At 62.3% G+C, this 19567-nt stretch overlaps 1 protein-coding gene across 1 annotated transcript; it reads left to right on the top strand.

Moving 5' to 3' along the window:
* The first annotated feature begins 1350 nt into the window (after positions 1-1350).
* Positions 1351-18670, top strand: HIF3A (hypoxia inducible factor 3 subunit alpha). The gene is given in 16 exon segments (XM_032798012.2): positions 1351-1496; positions 9394-9587; positions 10020-10039; positions 10041-10178; positions 10460-10541; positions 10926-11035; positions 11689-11900; positions 12662-12768; positions 13776-13923; positions 14517-14677; positions 15473-15705; positions 16288-16365; positions 16647-17029; positions 17357-17468; positions 17698-17794; positions 18337-18670. Coding segments are annotated over 16 exon segments (2373 nt in total). The 3' UTR covers positions 18489-18670.
* The last annotated feature ends 897 nt before the right edge of the window (positions 18671-19567 follow it).

Genomic DNA, 19567 nt, shown 5'->3' with positions numbered 1-19567 from the left:
AGCAGGGGCGTATTTACTATGGGGCACGGGGCTGGCAGTCCCCCCCCCCCACTGGATTTTTCATAGGTCTCTATGTTCCCCCTCCCCGGCTATGCAGAGATAAGATAATCACCTGTAATGTTCTTGAGGCTGCACACCCCCCCCCGGAATTTGTCTGAAATAACACCCCGCTTTGCAATGTTCCCCCCAGTTCTGTTTGGAGTGGGGCAGTAGTCACAAGCGCCCCCTCTCCCGGCTTGCATTGAGTTCTCTGGTTGCTTTCGGGGGTAGCGGTTGTGGAGGGGGCGAGTCTTTGCAGACGAGGTTGATTGCGGGTGGGGGAGGGGCGCTGACTTGATAATGCCAAAGTTTGGCTCCTTGTGACGTCAGCGGGTGAATTTCCCCCAGGGGAGTGTATGTGGCGGGGAGGGGTTTAGGGGGGTTATAGTTTCGGGGGGGGGGAGCAGGGATGCACCCAGCTGAGCAGAAGCTACAGCTGTGCCACGGCTGATCGGCGAATATGGTGGGGGGGAGAATGGGCTGGAAGACCCCCCCCATCTCATCTCCAGGGCCAAGCTCTGCTTCTGTAGCCAAGGCATGAGGAGGGAGTGGGTGTGAGCAGATTCCCCCCCCCACACACACACACACTCTCCTTGTTTGCAGTCTTGCTCTGAGCCTCTCCCTGAGCTGCCCCCACTGGAGTAATCAGGATTTGGGGTGCTGTGTGCGGAAGGGTGGGTAAGAGAAATGCAGCCCACCCTGCCCTCCCCGAGAGCCTTGGGGACAGGTGTCTGATCACAGCAGGGACCTCTCTGGTGCCAGGGTCATGCCAGGCGGGGTCTGCGTCTAGACAGGCTTGTGCTGGACCTGGGGCTGAGTTTTGCTAGACTTTTAAACCCTGCTGGTTTCCAGGCAGCGCCCTGTGGGCTGGGGCCGAAATCTACCTGAGCTGCGCTTGATGTCCAATTCCTTCAGAGACGGGGGAGTTTGGCCCCAGATCAGAACTTTCCCTAGAGCTGGGGGGAGGGCTGGTGCTGGAAGGGGTTAGGTGAGCAGTTTGGCCTTGAATGGACACTCCCACCAGCAAAGGTGTGGCTAACCTCCCTGAGGTTGATCCCAACCAGGGGATGGCTCTAGGGACTTTACTCTGCCTGGGTTCTTACCCCACGCTCATCACCGTCCGGTCTGAGCACTTGGATCAGAACCACCGGGGGTGGGGCGAGTGGGTTGGGTCTCAGGGGCTGGGTGTCCGGTTTCCTCACCATTATAGGAACGGGGCCGGAGGGTGTGAGGTTGGTGTGAGGATCAGAGCTCTCCCTGGATCTCTGGGGCGGGGATCGCGTCTCAGGACTGTCTCTGCTGCTTACGGAGATGAGAGCGGGTCTGGGGCTCGAGTGGGGGGCAGCCAGCCCCGAAGTTTGCCTTCCAGCTACCCCGACATTTAAGAAACAAAGTTATCCGAGAGCGGCTATCGGGCCGGAGGTGCTGGGCTGTGCTGGGAGCAGGCTGAGCGCCAGGTGGGTGTGTCAGGTTGTTGTTTCTTTGGGATCGGAGGCTGCCGTCAAAGTTTTTCCTGGCCCATTGGGGTAAAGGGGCCTTGATGCCAATGGAGCAGGGCCAGTCAACGCCAGCCGGGGATCTGTCCCCTTCTGAAATCCTGCTGGTGTCTCTGTAACCCTTGCCAGTGTTTGGGGCACACAAGAAACCCCTGCCCCACCTGGTGCGGGGGATGACTGTGGCTGCAGCAGAAATCCAGAAGCCCTGTGTGCTGATCTCCTCCCTGCTTCTCCCTCTTGGCCGGGGTGGGGATCGCTGCCTCTCCAGCCCCTCGCGGGTCCCTGCAGCCTGTGGGCCCACGAAAGGGATTTCCCAGCCCTGGGATTGAAGGTTGGGGTGACACGCTGTGCCCAAGCTGCACTTGGGTATCCCACCCCTTGCTCCTGCAGCTGGCACACATGTCTGCCCCCAGGATGCTCCCCCGTCCGTCTCTGCACAGCGCCCCCTCTCGGCTGGGAGATATTTCCTTGGTGCCCTGTTCTCCCCCCTCCCCTGTAGTGTGGTTGGCCCAAGGGGTGCCCCTTGCCCGCAGTGCTCTTCTGGGTCGCTGTGGCACTCCCAGAACTGAGTGTATATCCCTTGGGGCACAGCTCCCTCCTCCCCTCAAGGGTGCCCTCGCCTGGCACCAAGCCTGGTCCAGCCCAGGCAACTGACTCTTTCCCTCCTGGGTTCCTCCCCAGCGTAACAGGGCTGTCCGGCTGTCCACGGGTGCTTCATGGGGGGGTGGGGCGCAGGGGGAGCGCGCCACGTGTGTGTGTGTACATCACATGTTCCAGGCCGGTGCCAAGCCGTGACGTGGGGGGGGGAGGAGCTGCGCCCTCTGGTGCCATACGGAGCAGCCAAGTCCTGCTGATCGGGGCGGCGCTGATCCGGGGCTGGTGGCGGTGGTTGGTGACAGGCGCTGGCATTCGGGGCCAGCGGGGCGACTCGGTGGGATGCTGGCATGGCAGCCACACGGAAGCAGCACCTGTGGCGTGAGTCAGCACCCCTCGCGTATCTCACCAGCATCTTCCTTCCTTTTTCCACCTATCCTCTGCCTTTTCTCCTCTGTCTCGCTCATGCGCTCTCTCCTGTTCCTCCTACCCCACTCACGGCCCTCTGCAGGTCCCCAGCTTAGCTGTTTAGCTGGGTCCCACCCCGGCGCTGGCGGGTAAATCTCTGCCACCTGAGCTGGGCTTGTGCCACAGCCCTGGCTAGACTGAAGCAGGTGGCATTCTCTGAGCCCAGCTCGGTTGGGGGGTGGCTGGGAGAGGGCAGGGCATGATCCGGTGGGAAGCGGGGAGCCGCGTAGCAAGGATGATCAAGAAGCAAGTTCAGAGGGGTGATCTCCTGCTGCCCCCTGGCACACATCTGGGCTGCTGCGGGCACCGTGCGTGAGGTCCTGCTCCCCCTCCCACCTATGGCTGTGTCCAGCTCCAGCCTGGGAAGCCATCCAGATGGCATGTCACTCGAGAGGCACCTTATTCTTCTGGGTCATTTCTCTGCTTGGCAGGGTAGGTGGGTGAGTGAGGGCTAGTGGTTAGAACAGGGGGAACTGGGTGTTGGGACACCTGGGTTCTCTCCCCAGCTCTGGGAGGGGAGTGGTGTATAGTGGTTAGAGCAGGGGGAACTGGGTGTCAGGACTCCTGGGTTCTCTCCCCAGCTCTGGGAGGGGAGTGGGGTCTAGTGGTTAGAGCAGGGGGAATCTGGGTTCTATTCTCGACTCTGGGTCTTTGGGCCAGTTGCCATCCCCTGTCTGTGCCACTGTTCCCACTTCTGCAGAACCTCCGACATCCTAGCGGAAAGGTTAACGGGATCGTGTTACTATGGGTGCACAAGGCTCTGTCTGCGGGAGTGACCAGCAGGGGGCGGGATTGGGGGTGGAGGTATTGCTGCTCGGACCAGCTGCTCAGCTTGGAGGTGTCTGCTTCTGTCCTTAAAATAGAAGAGGAAATTGCAGGGAGTCACACACACACACCAGCCCATCCTGGGATATGTTCATGGAGCTCTTTGTGACCCTCTGATGGAAGGTGCTTTTCCTGATTCAGTGTCATTGCTCCTATCTTACAGCTGGGGAACCAGAGGTGGGAGGGAACGCACCCGAGATCACCCAGTGAGGGATAGAACCCCGGAGTCCTGACGCCCAGCCCTCCTATTCCAGCCACAAGACCCCACTCCCTTCCCTGATCTGGGGATAGAACCCAGGAGTCCTGATTCCCAGCCTCCTCCTACACTAACCACTAGACCCTACTCTCATCTGGGGATAGAGCCCCGGAGTCCGGCCTCCTAACCCTGTATTTATCGCCAAGTCCGTCCCTGCAGTCCTGAGCCCAGAGAGCTGGAGACCTTGGTGTAACGGGCACTAAGACATGTCCATGGTTGTTCTGGGTCCCTTTTCTGCATGAATCCCCGAGTCTGATGGGACGCGTCTATGGCTGTGGGGCAGCCGAGTCCTCTCTTGACCCCCTCTCCGATCCCACAGCTGGAGGGCGAGCGACGTTTCCGTGAACTGACACCTCCAGCTTCCGACATGGTGCCCGGCTGGGCCCAGCTCCCAGCTAGACCTGGGGGCAGGGAGTTTGGTGGGGGCCAGTGAGGTTGGCAGGTGGGAGCAGCGGAGGAGGGTGGGCAGGTCACTTGCAAGGGGGGAGGGGGAGGCTGGGTCAGCAGCCCAGACTCCTGCGCCCCTTGCCACCCCCCCCCAGTTCTGTCCCTGGAGCCCAGCAGAGGTGCAGGGGAAGTCACCTGGGGTGGGGTGGGGGGTCTCTGGGAGGTTACATGGCTCCTGCTCCCCCTCAGTTCTGTCCTTGGTTACCCTGGGTTACTCTCCTGCCAGTTTGTCTCCCCCCCCCACACTTCTGTCCCATGTCTGAGCCCAGCCCCCCTCCATATCCTTTCCTCTGTGTCCCACACCGGGTCTCCTCCCCCTGCTCAATGTGTGCCCCATAAGCCAGCGGGGAGAAGGTGCGGGGGCTCCCTCCAGCTCAGCAAAGGGGCTTGACCCCCCTCCTCGGGCAAACTCCCTCGCCCTGTCTGGTCCCTGCCCCCAAATCCCCCTGTTGCTGCCTTGGAGCAGGGCCGTGGTTCGGAGAGAGCTGATGGGGGAGGGCAATGGGGGGCTCGGGCCCAGCTCTGATGCCCTATGGCAGCACCCTGTTCCCAGCCAAAATTAGTCGGGCCCTGGGAGCAGCAAACAGGAAAAGGACTGGCCTGGCTGCTGCCTCCCCCTCCCCTCGCCAGGCTCACGTAGGCGGGAGAGGGGCCTCTGGGCTGCCTGCCAAGGGCAGTGGTGTGGGGGGGCAAGCAAGGGCTAGCACTCCTCCAGCTCCCCCCCCACACATCAGTGCTCTCTGTGGATGGCCGGACCCCTGCCCCCCAGGGAAGGGGTTAACCTCCCCCGAAGTATGACTTCTCGTCACTCAGGCAATCCTCCCCACTTCCCATGTTTAGCTCAGCTCTGCCCAGCCACATTTCCCTAGCGGAAGGCTTCCCATGGGTACAGGGCACCCCCCGACTATGGGGGGAGCTGTGCCGTGGGCGGGACTTGCCCAAGGTCACAGAGCAGAAAGAACCCAGGAGTCCTGACTCCCAGCCCCCTCCCTGCTGTAACCACTAGACTCCCACTTATCTGAGACAGAGGCGGGGCAACCCTGACACACTGGGTGCCCTGAACAGCGAATGGCTGGGTGGCAAATTCCGAGCTGAGCTGCTTTTAAATGAAAACAACAGTTAGAGCCCCAGCGATGGGAAGGGGAAAGGAAAATATATCCAGGGGGCCGTGAGCTGGGTTTGGGATCCAGAAAGCGCTAACTCTGGTTCTGGTTCTGAAGGCAGCTCAGTTCTGGTTCTAATTTGGCTTGGATCTGGTTTTGATCTGGATCTGTGTCTGGGTCTTATTCTGGTTTGCCTCGGATCTCGTTTTGAGCTTGGGCTGGTTCTGACCTGGTTCTGTGCTGGCTCAGTTCATTCATTCCCACGCAGTGTTCTTGGCTCCGTCGGCTGGGCCATGGAATCATGCCGAGGAAAGATTGTGTTGCCTGCCAGCGTTGGCCGGCTGTCCCTCCCGCTGCTGGCAGCGCCAGGATGCAGCAACGTGGCCCGTGGCCATCCAGGCTTGTGCTGTTGGGTCGGCACCCGTGCGCGGGGCTGGGCGTGGCACGGGATCGGATGGGAAACCCAGGATTGATGCTCTGACGGCTGTGTGATGTGGGATTGGTCATTCAGTAGGGGGTACTCTCCCAGTGCAGTCGGTGCTGGCCCTGTCCAGTGCTAGGGGGTTCTGTGCTGCAGGGAGTGGGGTCTCAGTGCCCCAGCATGGTCTCTTCCTCTCCTGAGCACATTGTTGTGAAGTTCCAGCTGCCGAGCCCCAGCCCAGAGGTGGCTGCATTTCAGTGTTGGGTGAGGGATCCCTGTACCAACCAGTCCTTAAAATGCTCTCTCTGTGTGTGTACCACTGCACACCTGTGTGTCATAGGTCCCATACTGCTCCCAGCTGCTGGGGATTCTCCGTTCTCATTTGGAGCAGGGGAAAAAGGTCTGTCCCCTGCTTTGGGTGGAGTTGATGTGCCCTATGCCAGGGCGGATGGGGGTTTCCTAGGGCACCACCTCCCTCCTTCCACCCTTGCCGGTGCGGGTGGGGGGGAGAGTCCTCCCCATTCTTCCCTGCTGTCCAAACCTTTTTGGTGGAGGGGAGGAGGCTGGGCAGGTGCAGAGGGGAACTGAGGGCTGAGAAGCGGGTGGTGCCAGCCCCTTGCTGGATGAGGAGGGGCAGTGGGGCTTCACACCCCTTAGCCCTTGGGAAGCTCAGGTACAGGCCCTCCCCCGCCCCCCTGCACTGCACCCCCTTGGGTTGGGCAGCAGGGACAGAACGCTCCCAGCCCAGAGGGGCTGGGGGCTCAGGCTTTTTGCCCGCTCAGAGGTAGATGGGAGGGGTAGGTGAAAGGGGGTCCTGGGGATCCCCCCTCCCAGGCATTTCTAAGAGGCCAAGCAGGCTGGGCAAGGGGACCCCTGCCCAGGGGTCTATTGTTTGGAGGGGAGGCAGGCTGGGGAATAGGCTCTAGGAGCCGATCCCACCCCAGGGGGTGGCTGCAGACTGTAAAGGGAGGGGAGGATTTTGCCCTGGAGGGCGGGGCTGGTTGGAAGGGACCTGCTGGGATTGGAGGGAGGGTTGGTTAGCAGAGTGGCTGGGCTGGAGGCTGACAGCTTCCCCCCCACCCTCCCAGCCCTTCCCGCAGCTCCAGGCAGCCAGACCTGGCACCCAGCCCGGTGTGCAGAACACGGTGTCCTGGACAGGCTGCCAAGTGCACGTGCGGACACGGCATGCAGGAGGGCGGGGGGGAGTGGACTAGAGGGGAGGGGAACTCTGATGTGGGGGGAGGGGAGCTGTGATTTAGGGAGTCTGTGCTGTGGGGGGGAGGTGTGATACGGGGGTCTCTGCCATGGGGGGGAAAGGAGGAGGGGTGATTTGAGGGGGTCTGTGCTGTCATGGGGAAGGGAAGCATGATTTTGAGATTTGGGGTACCCTCTGGGGAGCAGGTGCCCTCTTATTGGGAGTGAAGGACCCATGTGGGGAGGTGTGAGGCAGAGGTGCTGTATTTCATGGGCAGATGGTGGAGAAGTGGGTTAACTCGCTGCTCGGGCAAAGCTCACAGCACCGGGGTCCCACACTGGGTGCCAAGCAGGGCACTGCTCTGGGGAAGCTCACAGCTCCGGGGTCCCACACTGAGTGCCGGGCAGGGCACTACTCTGGGGAAGCTCACAGTTCCAGCATTCAGGGTGTGAAATCGAGGGGCACATGCATTTTTTTTGGGGGGGGGGAGTCCTGTCCTCTGAGCTGTCTGTTCTGTGGGGCTGGGCCACCCGCTGTCACGTGCTCAGTGAGGTAACTCTCAGCTGTCAGAACATAACATGGATGGGGGAGGGAACGTTTCTTCCCCCACACAAGCTTCATCAGGTGTCAGGGCACTGCTCTGAGGAAGCTTGCAGCCGCACATCTTAATTTCTCCCGCCCTCGCACACACTTTCTCTGGAACAGGCATCAGGGCACCGCTGTGAGGAAGCTCGCAGCCACGCCTCCCTCCTCGGCCCCTCTCGTGCAACAGCTTTCCCAGGGCTCCCTTGGCATCCCCCCCTGCAGTACCTGTTGCACAGAGAACTCTGCATCTCGGGGCATGAGTGAGCGGCTCCCTGCAATGGCAGGGCTTGGTGTGTAGGTGCCCTCCTGCCCCATGCTGCCCCCTAGATTCTAGCCCCCTTCCATGGCTCTGACTTTTCCCCACTGGAGCATCCCCAGCTGGGGGCTAGCCCCCCGCCCCCCACCACTGTGCCAAGTTCCGACCTCTGCCCACAGCTGGTCCCAAGCCCCACTCCCACGGTACGTCGCTGGCGGCTAAGACGCGGATACCTCTGGCAAAGCCCCACGTTGTCCCGGGGCGCCCGGCTCCCAGGGTGGGGTGGGAAGTGGGCAAAGGGCCAAGGACAGAGGCAGAACAGGCTGTTCTCTCACGGCCGGAGAAGGCGGGGGGGGCGGGGGGGCTTGGCAGCTGGGCCTGGTGGATTGTGGGAGGATCCGGCCGGAGGAGGGTGAGCCAGGCTTGAGGGGGTGCCAGGCTGACGCTGGGGGCACAGAGACGGGGGATGGTTTGGGTAGGAGCTGGGGAGTGGGAGGGAGGGGGGGCTGGTATTGGGATATCGGGGTGGGCAGCAGGTACCATGATATTTGGGAATATGGGGTGGGGAGTGGGCACTGGGATATTGGGGGGGTTCTCGGATGGGGAGTAGGAAGGGGGTGGTGGGATATTGGGGTGCAGAAGTGAGGAGTGGGCGGGGCTATGGGATATTGGGAGTACAGAGGTGGAGAGTGGGCAGGGGGCACTGGGATATTGGGGGTACAGAGGTGGGGAGTGGGCAGGGGGCATTGGGATATTGGGAGGTGCTGGGATTGGGAGTGGGCAGGGGGTGGTGGGATATTGGGGTGCAGAAGTGAGGAGTGGATGGGGCTGTGAAATATTGAGGGTACAGAGGTGGGGAGTGGGCAGGGGGCACTGGGATATTGGGGGTACAGAGGGGGGCACTGGGATATTGGGGGCGCTATATTGAGGAGCAAGCAAGGGGCACTGGGATTGTGTGTGCGCTGGGGTGGGGAGCAAGCAAGGGGCACTGGGATTGTGTGTGTGTGTGTGTGGAGGGGGGGAATGGTCCTAGTCTCTTTCCTATGCATAGTTGGCTTAGACTCCCCTCCCCTCCCCTCCCTTCCCCTCCCATCACCACTCTCGCCCCCCTCCCTCGAGTTTCCCCACCACTCCCTTTTGCCCCCTTCCCCCGGTCCACACCGCTAATATTAACATCTGTTGGGACCCCAGCGGACCTGGCTCTGAGCAATCCTGCATCTGCTGAGTGGTAAGTGTTGGGGCTTTTCGGGTTGCGGGGAGCTCTGGGGGGTGTGCCTTTGCAGGGGGGGCTGCCCTGCCCCCCTGCCCCCAGGGATATCCGAGGGGTCCTGGAGAAGCTGGGTGAACAGGGCTTGGGTGACCTTGTTTTGGCTGAGTACAGTCAGGGGTGAGGGAGCCATGTCTGGCATGGGTGGGTGGGGGGCTAGTGGGGTCAGAGCATGGAGCCTTTCAGCCCCTCCCAAAATCAAACCCAGTCAGCAGTACAGCTGGAAATAGACCAGAAATCCTGGCACCCAGCCCTCTGCTCTAACCACTAGGCACACACCCCATCCCCTCTCCAGAGCTGGGATAGAACCAAGTGTCAAGGTTTGCTCTGGGCCTGGCATGTGTGTGTTGCACTGCTGGTGGCCAGAGGCGGGGGGGGATGTGCGTCCCCCCAGATCAGTGGTGCCCTGACGTGGTGCCGTGTCCCTCCCCTCCTTGGCAGCCGGTCTAGACGGAGCTCCGCACAAGAAGAAGTCACGGATGCGGCGCGATGCCGCCGAGCAAGGAGACGAGGTGTTCTAACCAGATGGCCCAGCACCCTGCCCTTCGCCGGGGGTCCCGCCCACTAGACAATGGCCGCCATCATGCGCCTCACCATCAGCTACCTGCGGAGCACAAACTTATCACCTCGGGGAGGCCCCCTCATTCCGCTCCCGCTGGCCGCTCGACAGGCGAAGGGCGGCGCCAGCTCTGCTGCTTCCAGCAGCTGGGTGGGCTCAGATGGCGATCGCAGGCTTCAGGGCGCGGTGGGTCGGGGTCAGGAAGGGATCCCGTCCCCTCCGGGCATCGTTGGAGGAGACTCGGCTGACACGGGAGCCGACTGGGATTGGCCATTGCTGGGCATTGGCTGGAGGGGCTCCATGGGTCTGAGTGGTGTGGGGGAAGTGAGGCAGGAGATACCAGGACCTGGATGGGCCTCCGATGGAAGGCTAGCAAGGGCTGTTATCACTGGGGGAGGGTTGTGGGGCAGACTAGGACCCTGCCCCTCTCTTTCATTAGAGCCCTCCTTCGCCCCCCCGGGCTGCCCAGGGTGGGGGCCTCTGCCTTGACCCTGTGCTTGGGCTGCAGAGGAGTGGCGTGGGCAGCCAGGAGCAGGTGGAAACGCCTGTTGCGCTAAGGGCCCGGGACGGTTTTCTCATGGTGGCTGACAGAGGGGCGCCCCACATGCGCTTTACCTGTCGGAGAATGTGAGTAAGGAAAAAAAAAAAGCACCTGGGGCTGACCCAGGTGAGTGTGTGCGCCCCCCACCCACCGTGGCAGGGGAGCAGGGGGGCTCCCTCCCCTGCCCACTCTGGGATCCCCCTGCGGCCCTTTGTTGGTGGTGGGAATGAGAGAGATGGGGTGACTGTTTCCGGGGGGGAAACGTATCATCAGCTGGTCCTGCTCAGTAGGCAGGGAAGGGGCTGCAAGGGAGGTGCCTGAATGTGTGTGTGGGGAGGGCAGGTTTGGCATAGTGTGACTCCCCCAACACTGATGATTTTTTCTCCCACGTTCTCCCCTCCACCAAGCTGGAGCTGATTGGACACAGCATCTTCGATTTCATCCACCCCTGTACGGAGGAGGCTGCAGGACGTGCTGAGCCCCGGCAGGGTAGTGCGCCCCCCCCCAGGGTGAGTGCCCCCTCCGACCCGCCCGCCTCCCTTCAGGATCCCCCTGCAGGATGAGCACTCCCCCCCCTCCGTGCATGGTGAGTGCCCCCATGTCAGTGACCTCTCCCCATTATCCCATATGTCCCCTGTCCAATCAGCTCCCCCATCTTGGAGCCCCACTCACCAAGACCTGACAGCTCACCCCCACTGTCACACGCAGCCCCTGTAACCGCCCCCACACTCGCCCCACTCTTGTGACTACCCTCCCCCCAAGTCCCACAGCCTCCACTGCTCCTCCGTGCCTCCCAATCGCCCCCCCCCCACCCAGGCACCAGTCTCCCGTCCCGCCACCGCCTGATGCTCCCCTGCCCTCTCCCCGCCACAGGCTTCTCTAAGAAGAAGGAGGTGAAGACCGAGCGCAGCTTCTCTTTGCGCATGAAGAGCACCCTGACCAGCAGGGGGCGCACCGTCAACCTCAAGTCAGCCACCTGGAAGGTGAGCGGGGCAGGGGAGATGTCTGGAACCGAGAGGGGTCTAGAACAGCTGGGGGAGGGGAGAGATGGAACTGGGTTCTGGATCAGTCCAGGGCACCATGGAATTCTGCTCTAGAACAGTAGTGGAAAGTATTGGAGTGGCTGTGAAAACGGGGTTCTGGGGCAGTACCCAGGTGTTAGAAATGGGGTTCTAGAACAGGAGTGGGCAGTCGGCATGGATATGTGGTTCTGGGACAGTGGTGGGTCACTGTGGAAACAGGGTTCCAGAACAGTTGTAGGTAGGTCGCTGTAGAAACAGGGTTCTAGAGCCGCGCTAGGGTGAGACGAGAATGGGGGCTGAGGAGGTTGGCATGGATACAGGCTTCTGGAACAGTGGGGGATGGGCCACTATGGAAACAGAGTTCTGGAATAGCTGCAGGTGGGTCGCCATGGAAACGTTCTAGAAGAGAAATGGGATTGCTATCACAACAGGGTTCCAGAGCAGCAGCAGAGGACTTGCTGGGAGATGGTGGTTTTGGAACAGCAGTGGGCAGGTTCCCATGGAGATGGGATTCTAGACCCCACCAGCGTGGTGTCCCAAGGTGGAGCCTTGTGAGAGTTGGGGGTGGAGTCTGGAGCAAGAGGGCTCTGATTGGCCCCCCTCTCCCCCCCCAGGTGCTGCACTGTGCGGGTCACATGCGGTCCTACACGCCGGCGCGGGAGGGCCCGGAGGAGGCGGAGGGGGGGTATGCGGAGCCCCCACTGCGCTGCCTGGTGCTGATCTGCGAGGCCATCCCCCACCCCGCCAACATCGAGACCCCCCTGGACAGCAGCACCTTCCTCAGCCAGCACAGCATGGACATGAAATTCACCTACTGTGATGAGAGGTGAGGGGGCGGGGCCACTGGGGGCCCCACCCTCACACTGATCTCCCCTGCTCCACGAGGGACCTGGCTCTTCTGCTGTCCCGTCCCGTCCCGTCCTTGCTCCCCATGAGAGACCCTGCCCTCATCCTTGCCCCACAGGGGTCCCCGTCCCCATGAGAGGCCCCTCCCTCCCCCCATGATTCCCCTCCCCCGCCCCCATGCAGAACCTTTTTCCCCTCCCCATCCCCACTGCTTCCCCTGCTCCACCTCTATAAGGGCTCAGCCCTGCCCCCAGGGACCCTTCCCTTTCCCAGGTTGACCCCACAAGGGACTCCTGACCCACCCCCACGAGGGCAGAACTCCACTCCTGGGAGCCCCTGATCCACCCCCACTGCTTCCCCCTCCCCCACCTTGCTCTCCTAGGGGAGGGATTTTTTTCCCTGGGGTCCCCTCTCTTCACCCCATGCTGCTCTTTGGCCCTCCCAAGGGTCCTCTCTGCTCCTCTCTGTCCGTCCTCTCCCCCACAGGGCCCCCTCCTTTCTGCCCCTCGCAGCCCCCCACTCCAAGCACGCTGATGCTGCAATGACTCTGGGGGTGAAGGCTGTTCCAGGATACTGGGGCACCACCCCTGTGCTGGGAGAACCCCTGGCCTGATATTGTGGGTGGGGGATTACTCAGCGCTACGTGGGATCCAGCCGGGGTGGCGGGAGGGGGTTGATATGGGAGTGGGGGAGGGGTGTCTCACTGATTGGACTCCCACCCCTCCCCGGTCTCTCGGGCAGGATCGCGGAGGTGGCGGGGTACACGTCAGACGAGCTGCTGGGCTGCTCCATCTACGAGTACATCCACGCCCTGGACTCCGACGCCGTCAGCAAGAGCATCCACACCCGTAAGTAACTCCCAGCGTCCCCCTCCCCCCACCTCGGCTGCCCCCGCAATGGAAGAGAGAGCCCCGGATCCCCTTCCCCTGCTGCAGCTAAAGGAGAATCCCCATTAGCTGTGAGCAGTACTGGGGCTATGACACATGGCGGAGCAGTTCCCATTGCGTCCAGCAGGGGGTGAAAGCGCACCTCCTAGCCTGTGCATTATATGGGAGAAGGTATGCCAGATCCAACCAGTGGCCCTCTAGCTTGGGGGACACCCCCCTCAGTCAGACCACGGCCTATCCAGCCTGGTATGCCCCGCCCAGTCAGCGCAAGAGCCTCCTTCCCTACAGCTCCCTATCTCTCGCCATCCGTTTGACCATGCCGTCTCTCTCAGTCCATCTGTCCTTTCTCTCTCTCACTCTGTGTTTGTCCTGTCCCATCTCTTTCTCTCCCTCCCATACTGTCCCTCTCTCCTGTCTTGTCCTTTCTCTCCTGTCTCTCCCGTCCCGTCCTCTCCTGTCTCTCCCATATAGGGTGACCAGACGTCCCGATAAAATTGAGAGTGTCCTGATTGAGTAGTTTGTCCCGCATCCCTACCAGAGTACGGTCACGACGCCATTTGTCCCAATATTTTGTTTCCTGGTCTTCGGCGGCAGTTCGGCAGAGAATCCTTCAGTTGCGGACGGTCTTCGGTGGTATTTCACCGGCGGGTGCTTCTGTCTTTGGCGGCCAGGTTTACTACCTACTGCCGAAATACCGCGGAAGACCATCCATGACTGAAGGGCTCTCCGCCGAACTCCTGGATGGGTGAGTGTAAAATATTTTCCCCTTAACATCTGGTCACCCTACTCCTGTCCCGTCTTGTCTCGTCCTGTCCTGTCCTGTGTTGTCCCGTCACTCTTGACCCATCTTGTCTCATCCCATTTCTCTCTTTCCCGTCCGCTCCCCTCCCGTCTCGCTCCTGTCCCGTCTCTCTCTCTGTCCAGTCTTTCCCTGCGGGTGGCTCTGACCCCTCCGCTCCTCCCCACAGTGCTGAGCAAAGGGCAGGCAGTGACAGGCCAGTACCGTTTCCTGGCCAAGAGCGGGGGCTACCTGTGGGCCCAGACCCAGGCCACCGTTATCTCCAACAGCAAGAACTCCCAGCCCGAGAGTGTTGTCTGCGTCCACTTCGTCCTCAGGTGGGAGGGGCCGGGATGTCGGGGTGGGGGGGAGCATCTGTTGGGTGGGGTCATGTCCCGGGGCCCCCCAGAGATGTGCAGCAGCTCCGACGAGAGCAGGGTTATGGCCCACCTGGCATCAGGCCACTTTTGCTCTGTGTGGCCCCCATTGGCTTGGCCCAGGGGGAGGGGCTGACCCCAGGGACCAGATGAGCTCAGCTCAGTGGGGAGGGTGATGCAGGAACCAGCTTGGAGTGGGGAGGGTGCTCGGCTTGGCTGGGATAGAGGTGACACTGGGCCCTGCTCGGTCTGTATTCCCTGGTTGTGCTGGCAGGAGCTGAGCTGTAACAAACCTGCGGTTACCAGGGGCTTTCTGGCCATCTTGTGGCTGGTGCTTTGTGGCCACTCGGCCTCCCTCAGACAGAACCCAGATTGCCTTACACCAGCGGAGCTGAAGGAGAATCTCCATCAGCTGCTGGCAGTATAGGGGCTATGACACACAGCACCACGCCCCTGACTGTGTCCTGCAGAACTAGAACTGGTGTGAGCTGCTGCACCCTGACACCTTTGTCTTCCCCTCCTCACTTCTGCCCCTGCCCCTGTTTCCTTTGCAGCCAGGTGGAGGAGACAGGCGTGGTTCTGTCGCTGGAGCAGACCGAACGCCAGGGTGAGGGGCGGCGCCTGCCACCGGAACCTAACCCTGCCCGCCAGGCCAACGGGAGCCCTGAGGAAGTGGAGCCAGACACCGGGGAGACCATCCTCAACCTCAGCTTCGGTACGGAGCATGGGGAACGGGAGCCCGTCGTGGACGCTGGAAGGGGAGCAGTGTGGCTCCAGTTAGTTCCTGAGGAAGTGGGGTATGGGGTGGGTGTGCTGGGTCTCTGGGATGCCGGGGGAGTGAGCCATGTGGAGTGGTTGGGGTGGGGTATGCGGTGGAGGGGGTTGCTCGGGTATGGGATGAGGTGTCAGTGGGGTTTCTGGCAGAAGAGAGAGGGTGCAGGGCGAGGTGCTGGGGAAGTGGGGAGCAGGACATTGGAAGTGGGGGCAGGTGGCAGAGGTGGGGCATGTGGCAGGGCGTTGGGGGGTAGTGATGGCAAGGCGGCAGAGGTGGGCAGGGGGGCAGAAGTGGGGTATGGGCAGGGTGTTGGGATTTAGTGGGGTTGGGGCAGGGTGTCAAGGGACGGTGGGGTGCGAGGTGGGGGTCTGGTAAAGAGCCTGCTGTGGAGCATTGGTGTAGGGTGTTTGGGGGTCTCCGGGTGCCGGGGCACGGTGGAAGGGGCTGGGGGGCATGAGGGCCGGCAGAAGTGGGGCGCGGGGCAGGGTGGCAGGGGCAGTGAGGGCAGGGTGACAGAGAGGGGGCACGGTACGGGGTGTTTAGGGGTCTCTGGGTGCTGGGGCAGGGTGGAGGAGGCCCGGGGGCGCAGGGCAGGGTGTCTGTGGCGGTGAGGGCGGGGTGCCAGAGGTGGGGCATGGTGTGAGGTGTTTGGAGGAGGCCAGGCCAGGGGTCGGGAGGGGCACCGCTCAGAGAGCAGGGTGCCGGTCGCCCCAGTGACCCTCCACTCCCCCCCAGAGCGGCACGGCCCACGGCTCCTGGCCTTCCTGCGCCCGGCCCACGTGAGCGAGGCGGAGCTGCAGCGCGACCCGCGCCAGTTCTGCAGCCCCGACCTGCAGCGGCTGCTGGGACCCATCTTCGACCCACCCGGAGCCCGCGCCAACAGGGAGGGGGCCCCGCGGGCACGGTCCTCCCCTCGCCCCCGCAAGGCCGACGGGCCACCCCAGGACTCTGCCAAGAGTACTGCCCCGGTAAGGAGCCTGCTGCAGGGCAACAAGGGGGCTGGGCTAGTGTGGTGGGAGGGGGGGGCTGACAAATGGGGGGGAAGGGCTGCGTCACATTCTGGGGACAGAGGATGTCTGAGGCTTGTGAGGGGGAATGAGGGGCAGTGGCTGTGCTAGGGGGCAGCAGGGGTGATGGGAGTGGGGTTTTCAGGAATGGGGGGTGATGGGAATAGCAAGGGGCAAAGGGGGCAGTAGGGGGACCGTGTCAGTGGGGGACTAGGAGGGGACGTGGGGAGGAGGGATGGGGTGCAGGGAGCTGTGTCTGTGGGGGCTACAGGGGGTCTGTTGAGAGTGGAGTGGGGGGAAGTGGGAGTGGGGCTGCATCATTGGGGTGCAGTGGGCTGTGCCCATAGGGGGAGGGGCTGAGAGGGCTGCAGGAAAGGATGCAGAGGCTGGAATGGGGTAGAGAGTGTGTTGGTGGGGGGAGGGGCTGGGGGAATGCAGGATGGGGACCAAGGTTGCACTATCGGGGGCCAGGTGCCGTGAAGAGGGGACTGCCAGCTGGCCTGTGCTCCCAGCCCTCCAACCGTGTTCCCATTCTCCCCCCAGGCCGAGCTGCTCTTTGACATGGAGAACGTGCAGAAGCTCTTCGCCTCCACCCAGGAGACTGTGGAGAGGGCGCTGCAGGTACTGGGGTGTGGGGGAGCCAGTGACCCCTATTGCTGAAGTCTTTGTTCCCCTGGGGCTCCCAGCCCCTGCTCCCGCACCCCGCAAGCAGACAGTTCCCCAACTGGACACAGCCAGGGAGTCGCCTCTGAGAGTCAAACCCAGTTAGTGACTCCTGGATCCACGCGTAATCCCACCCCGGTCCTTATATAAGCGGTCCCTGTGCCTTGCCCCAGAGGTGGCTGCATCTTGGTGCTGGGCAAGGGGTCCCTGCTGCTGCTAATACCGCACTCCCCCTGCAGGATTACGAAGCACTCGACCTGGAGATGCTGGCTCCGTACATCTCGATGGACGACGATTTCCAGCTCAGTAGCACCGACCAGCCCCCCTGGCTGGCCGAGAAGCGAGGTGATCCTGCCGTGGCCGGGGGAACAGGCCCCCCGCCGCCATCTGCCTCGCCCCCACCACGTCCTCGCTCCAGCAGCTTCCATGGGGTGTCTGCTCGCGAACCCGGCCTACCCGGCCTTCCCCGCTGGGGCAGCGAGACCAGCCTGAGCCAGCCCCGGTCCCTCCAGCCCCCAGAGGAGGAGCCCATGGAGCTGGAAGGGCCTGGGTCACCACCAACAGCACCCTCAGGAGACAACCGCAGGGTTCACCCTGCCTCACACCTGGGGGCTAGGAAGAGGTGAGAGGGTGGGGCAAAGGGAACAGGGTGGCCAGGAGCCACAGGGGCCATGAACCTGGTATCCCCCATCTCTGCCATCCCAGATCAGACCCATGTGGCCTGGCACCCTCCCCATCCAAATTTTAACTAGTAAATTCCTACAGCAGGTAGTCCCAAAGGTTAATGCTTTGCTTCCGTTTGGTCCCTGTGAGGTTTGTCTGCCTTGTAGCTGCCTTGCCCTGTTTCCCCCTTGTTCCTGTGCCAGGAGTGAGGTGGGCAGGGAGGGCATGTCTGGCCAGCTCAGTGCCAGCCAGCTCCTTATGTGCCCCGCTCTGCCCCACCGCCCAGGGTCTTGGAGCTGAACCTGGAGGAGGAAGGAGCCGACTTCCTGGAGGCAGTGCCTCTGAAGCGCGCCCACGGCTCCGAACCCGATGGCTTCCTGCTGCCCTCCCTCAACCTGGTACGTCTGGCGCCCTGATACCGACAACTGGTCTGAGAGATTCAGGAACATGGGGCAGAAGGGGTGGGGGGCAGGCCAGGAGTATCAAGGAAAGGGTGGGGGAAGGGATCAGGTTGGGGGGAATGGGAAGGGTTAGGCTGGGTGGGGGGCAGCCTATGGGAATTAGGGGATCACCCAGCCCCATCTCCCCATCTTCTCAGCTGCACTACTCTTCCTCCCCCCGCCCCAGGGTTTCCTGCTGAGTGTGGAGGAGGGGCTGGACGCCGGGGTTCCCCGGGGCAGCATGGTGCTAGGTCGGAAGCTGCTGGCCCTAGAGGAACCAATGGGTGAGTGCTGCATGGCGTGGGGGTGGGGCTCAGTCTGAGTCACGATGGGGGAGGCTGGGGCATCCCTGGGGGGCAGGGCAGTGGATCCGACCACCCACAGCCCATCTTGTCCCCCCAGGAGGCACCTCGCTGCAGATTCTGCCCCAGGGTGGGTTTCCTTCCTGAGCCCCCACCGGGGAGCCACTTCTGCCCCAATGTGGGAGGGGAGGGACCTGCTGCCCTAGGTAAGGTCACAGCAGACACTGCTCCCAGCAGGGACTGGCCTGGCCCCCTGCCTCTGGGGCTATGGGAGAATCAACCATAACAGTAGAGGGCATTCACAGGTGAGCAATTCTGGCTGCATCCAGCAGAGGGCAGCAGCACACTTACTGGCTCGCTCCTTGCACTCCTTGGCTGGCGTGCTTTGTGTCGGCTGCCTTGTTAACCAGCGGAACTCCCTGCCACATGAGATTAATTCCCCCTCTCCTTTTTCCACCCCCCCGTCCTCTCCTAACCACCCCCCATCCCATTATCTTTCACACCCTGCACCCTACCCCCTCCAGCCCTGCTGGGTGACATGCTGCCCTTCGTGGTGGATGGTCCAGCGCTCTCCCAGCTGGCCCTATACGACGGTGAGGATGAAGCCTTGGAGCAGAGCGGCGGGCACTTCCAGCCGGGTGAGGAGCTCCTGGGGGAGCTGGACCAGGCCACCTGATGGGTCGGACTCCCGCCCGATGCTCCCACTCCGCAGATGGGACAAACGGAACCAAACCTGACCCCAGTCCGTTCCAGGGGGAGGCACCTGCCTCTTCCTGCCATCCCCCCCACCAGCAACACTCACGTGCTCGCCTTCCCCTACGGGGCCCAGAGAATGCTACCTACCTCAGCCCTGCCCCCCCCCCCCCCCCCCTACTGGGCTTTCTGTCCCTTGCGCCCCCCCCCCCCAAAATACTGGGGTGTGTCAGGGAGGGGAGTTCACCAGCCCTGCCCTGGGGTGTGAGGAGGGGCGAATCTCCCTTTAATGCTGGCCGCCCCTTAATGATGCTGGGGGAAATCTGCCCCCCTAGGGGTTACAGTTGCAATAGAAGCCAACCAAATGGGGGAGGGGGCAGTCCCCCCCCTTCCTTTCCCCTGTACTCTGGAGCCATGTCTGGATCAGAGAGCCGGGCTGTCATGCTGGCTGGATCTTGGCCCCAGCTGGGGCAGACCTTAATAGCCGGGAGACGTTGACGGGACTGGTGATGGGGTACGGACAGTCCCTCTCATCCTTCCTGCTCAGGGAAGGGTGCAGGGTGGGGTCCCTTCCCCCAGTGCAGTCGGGGAGAGTCGAGATTTGCTCTCCCTATGTTCTGCTCACCTCACCAGAGCCCCCCATCTTTCCCTGCCCTATCTGGGACCACCCTGGGGGGTTGGGGCTGCTCATACTCCCCATCCCCAGTCCTTACTCAGAATCCTCCTGGTGCCTCTTGCCACATTTACCTCAGCAACGCCGTCTTCTCTTGCCCCCCCCATGGGGGGAGGAGCACAATGGGGGGCCCAAGGGATGACACCCCATCAATCGCCAAGTGGCAGCTGTTTTTCCCCCGGCAGAATTTGGCCCTAGGACCCCAAATCTCTCCATTTTTTTTTTTTTTAGTGGCCAAAACAGTGGCTTTAGTAGCCGCAGTGCAAATGCTGCAGAGGCCAATTAAGCGTGTGCACCCCCCCGCACCCCCACCCCCCGGTCTTTAGGCCACTCGGGATTGTGTTTCCAAACCAGTTGCCCGGTCTGAGCCTCATGGCTCTGAATGGTCA

This window comes from Chelonoidis abingdonii, chromosome 11 (assembly GCF_003597395.2).
Source record: "Chelonoidis abingdonii isolate Lonesome George chromosome 11, CheloAbing_2.0, whole genome shotgun sequence".
In the NCBI taxonomy this organism is placed as follows: Eukaryota; Metazoa; Chordata; order Testudines; family Testudinidae; genus Chelonoidis; species Chelonoidis abingdonii.
The sequence above is the reverse complement of the archived record's forward strand: the minus strand, read 5'-3'. Positions and strand labels throughout refer to the sequence as shown.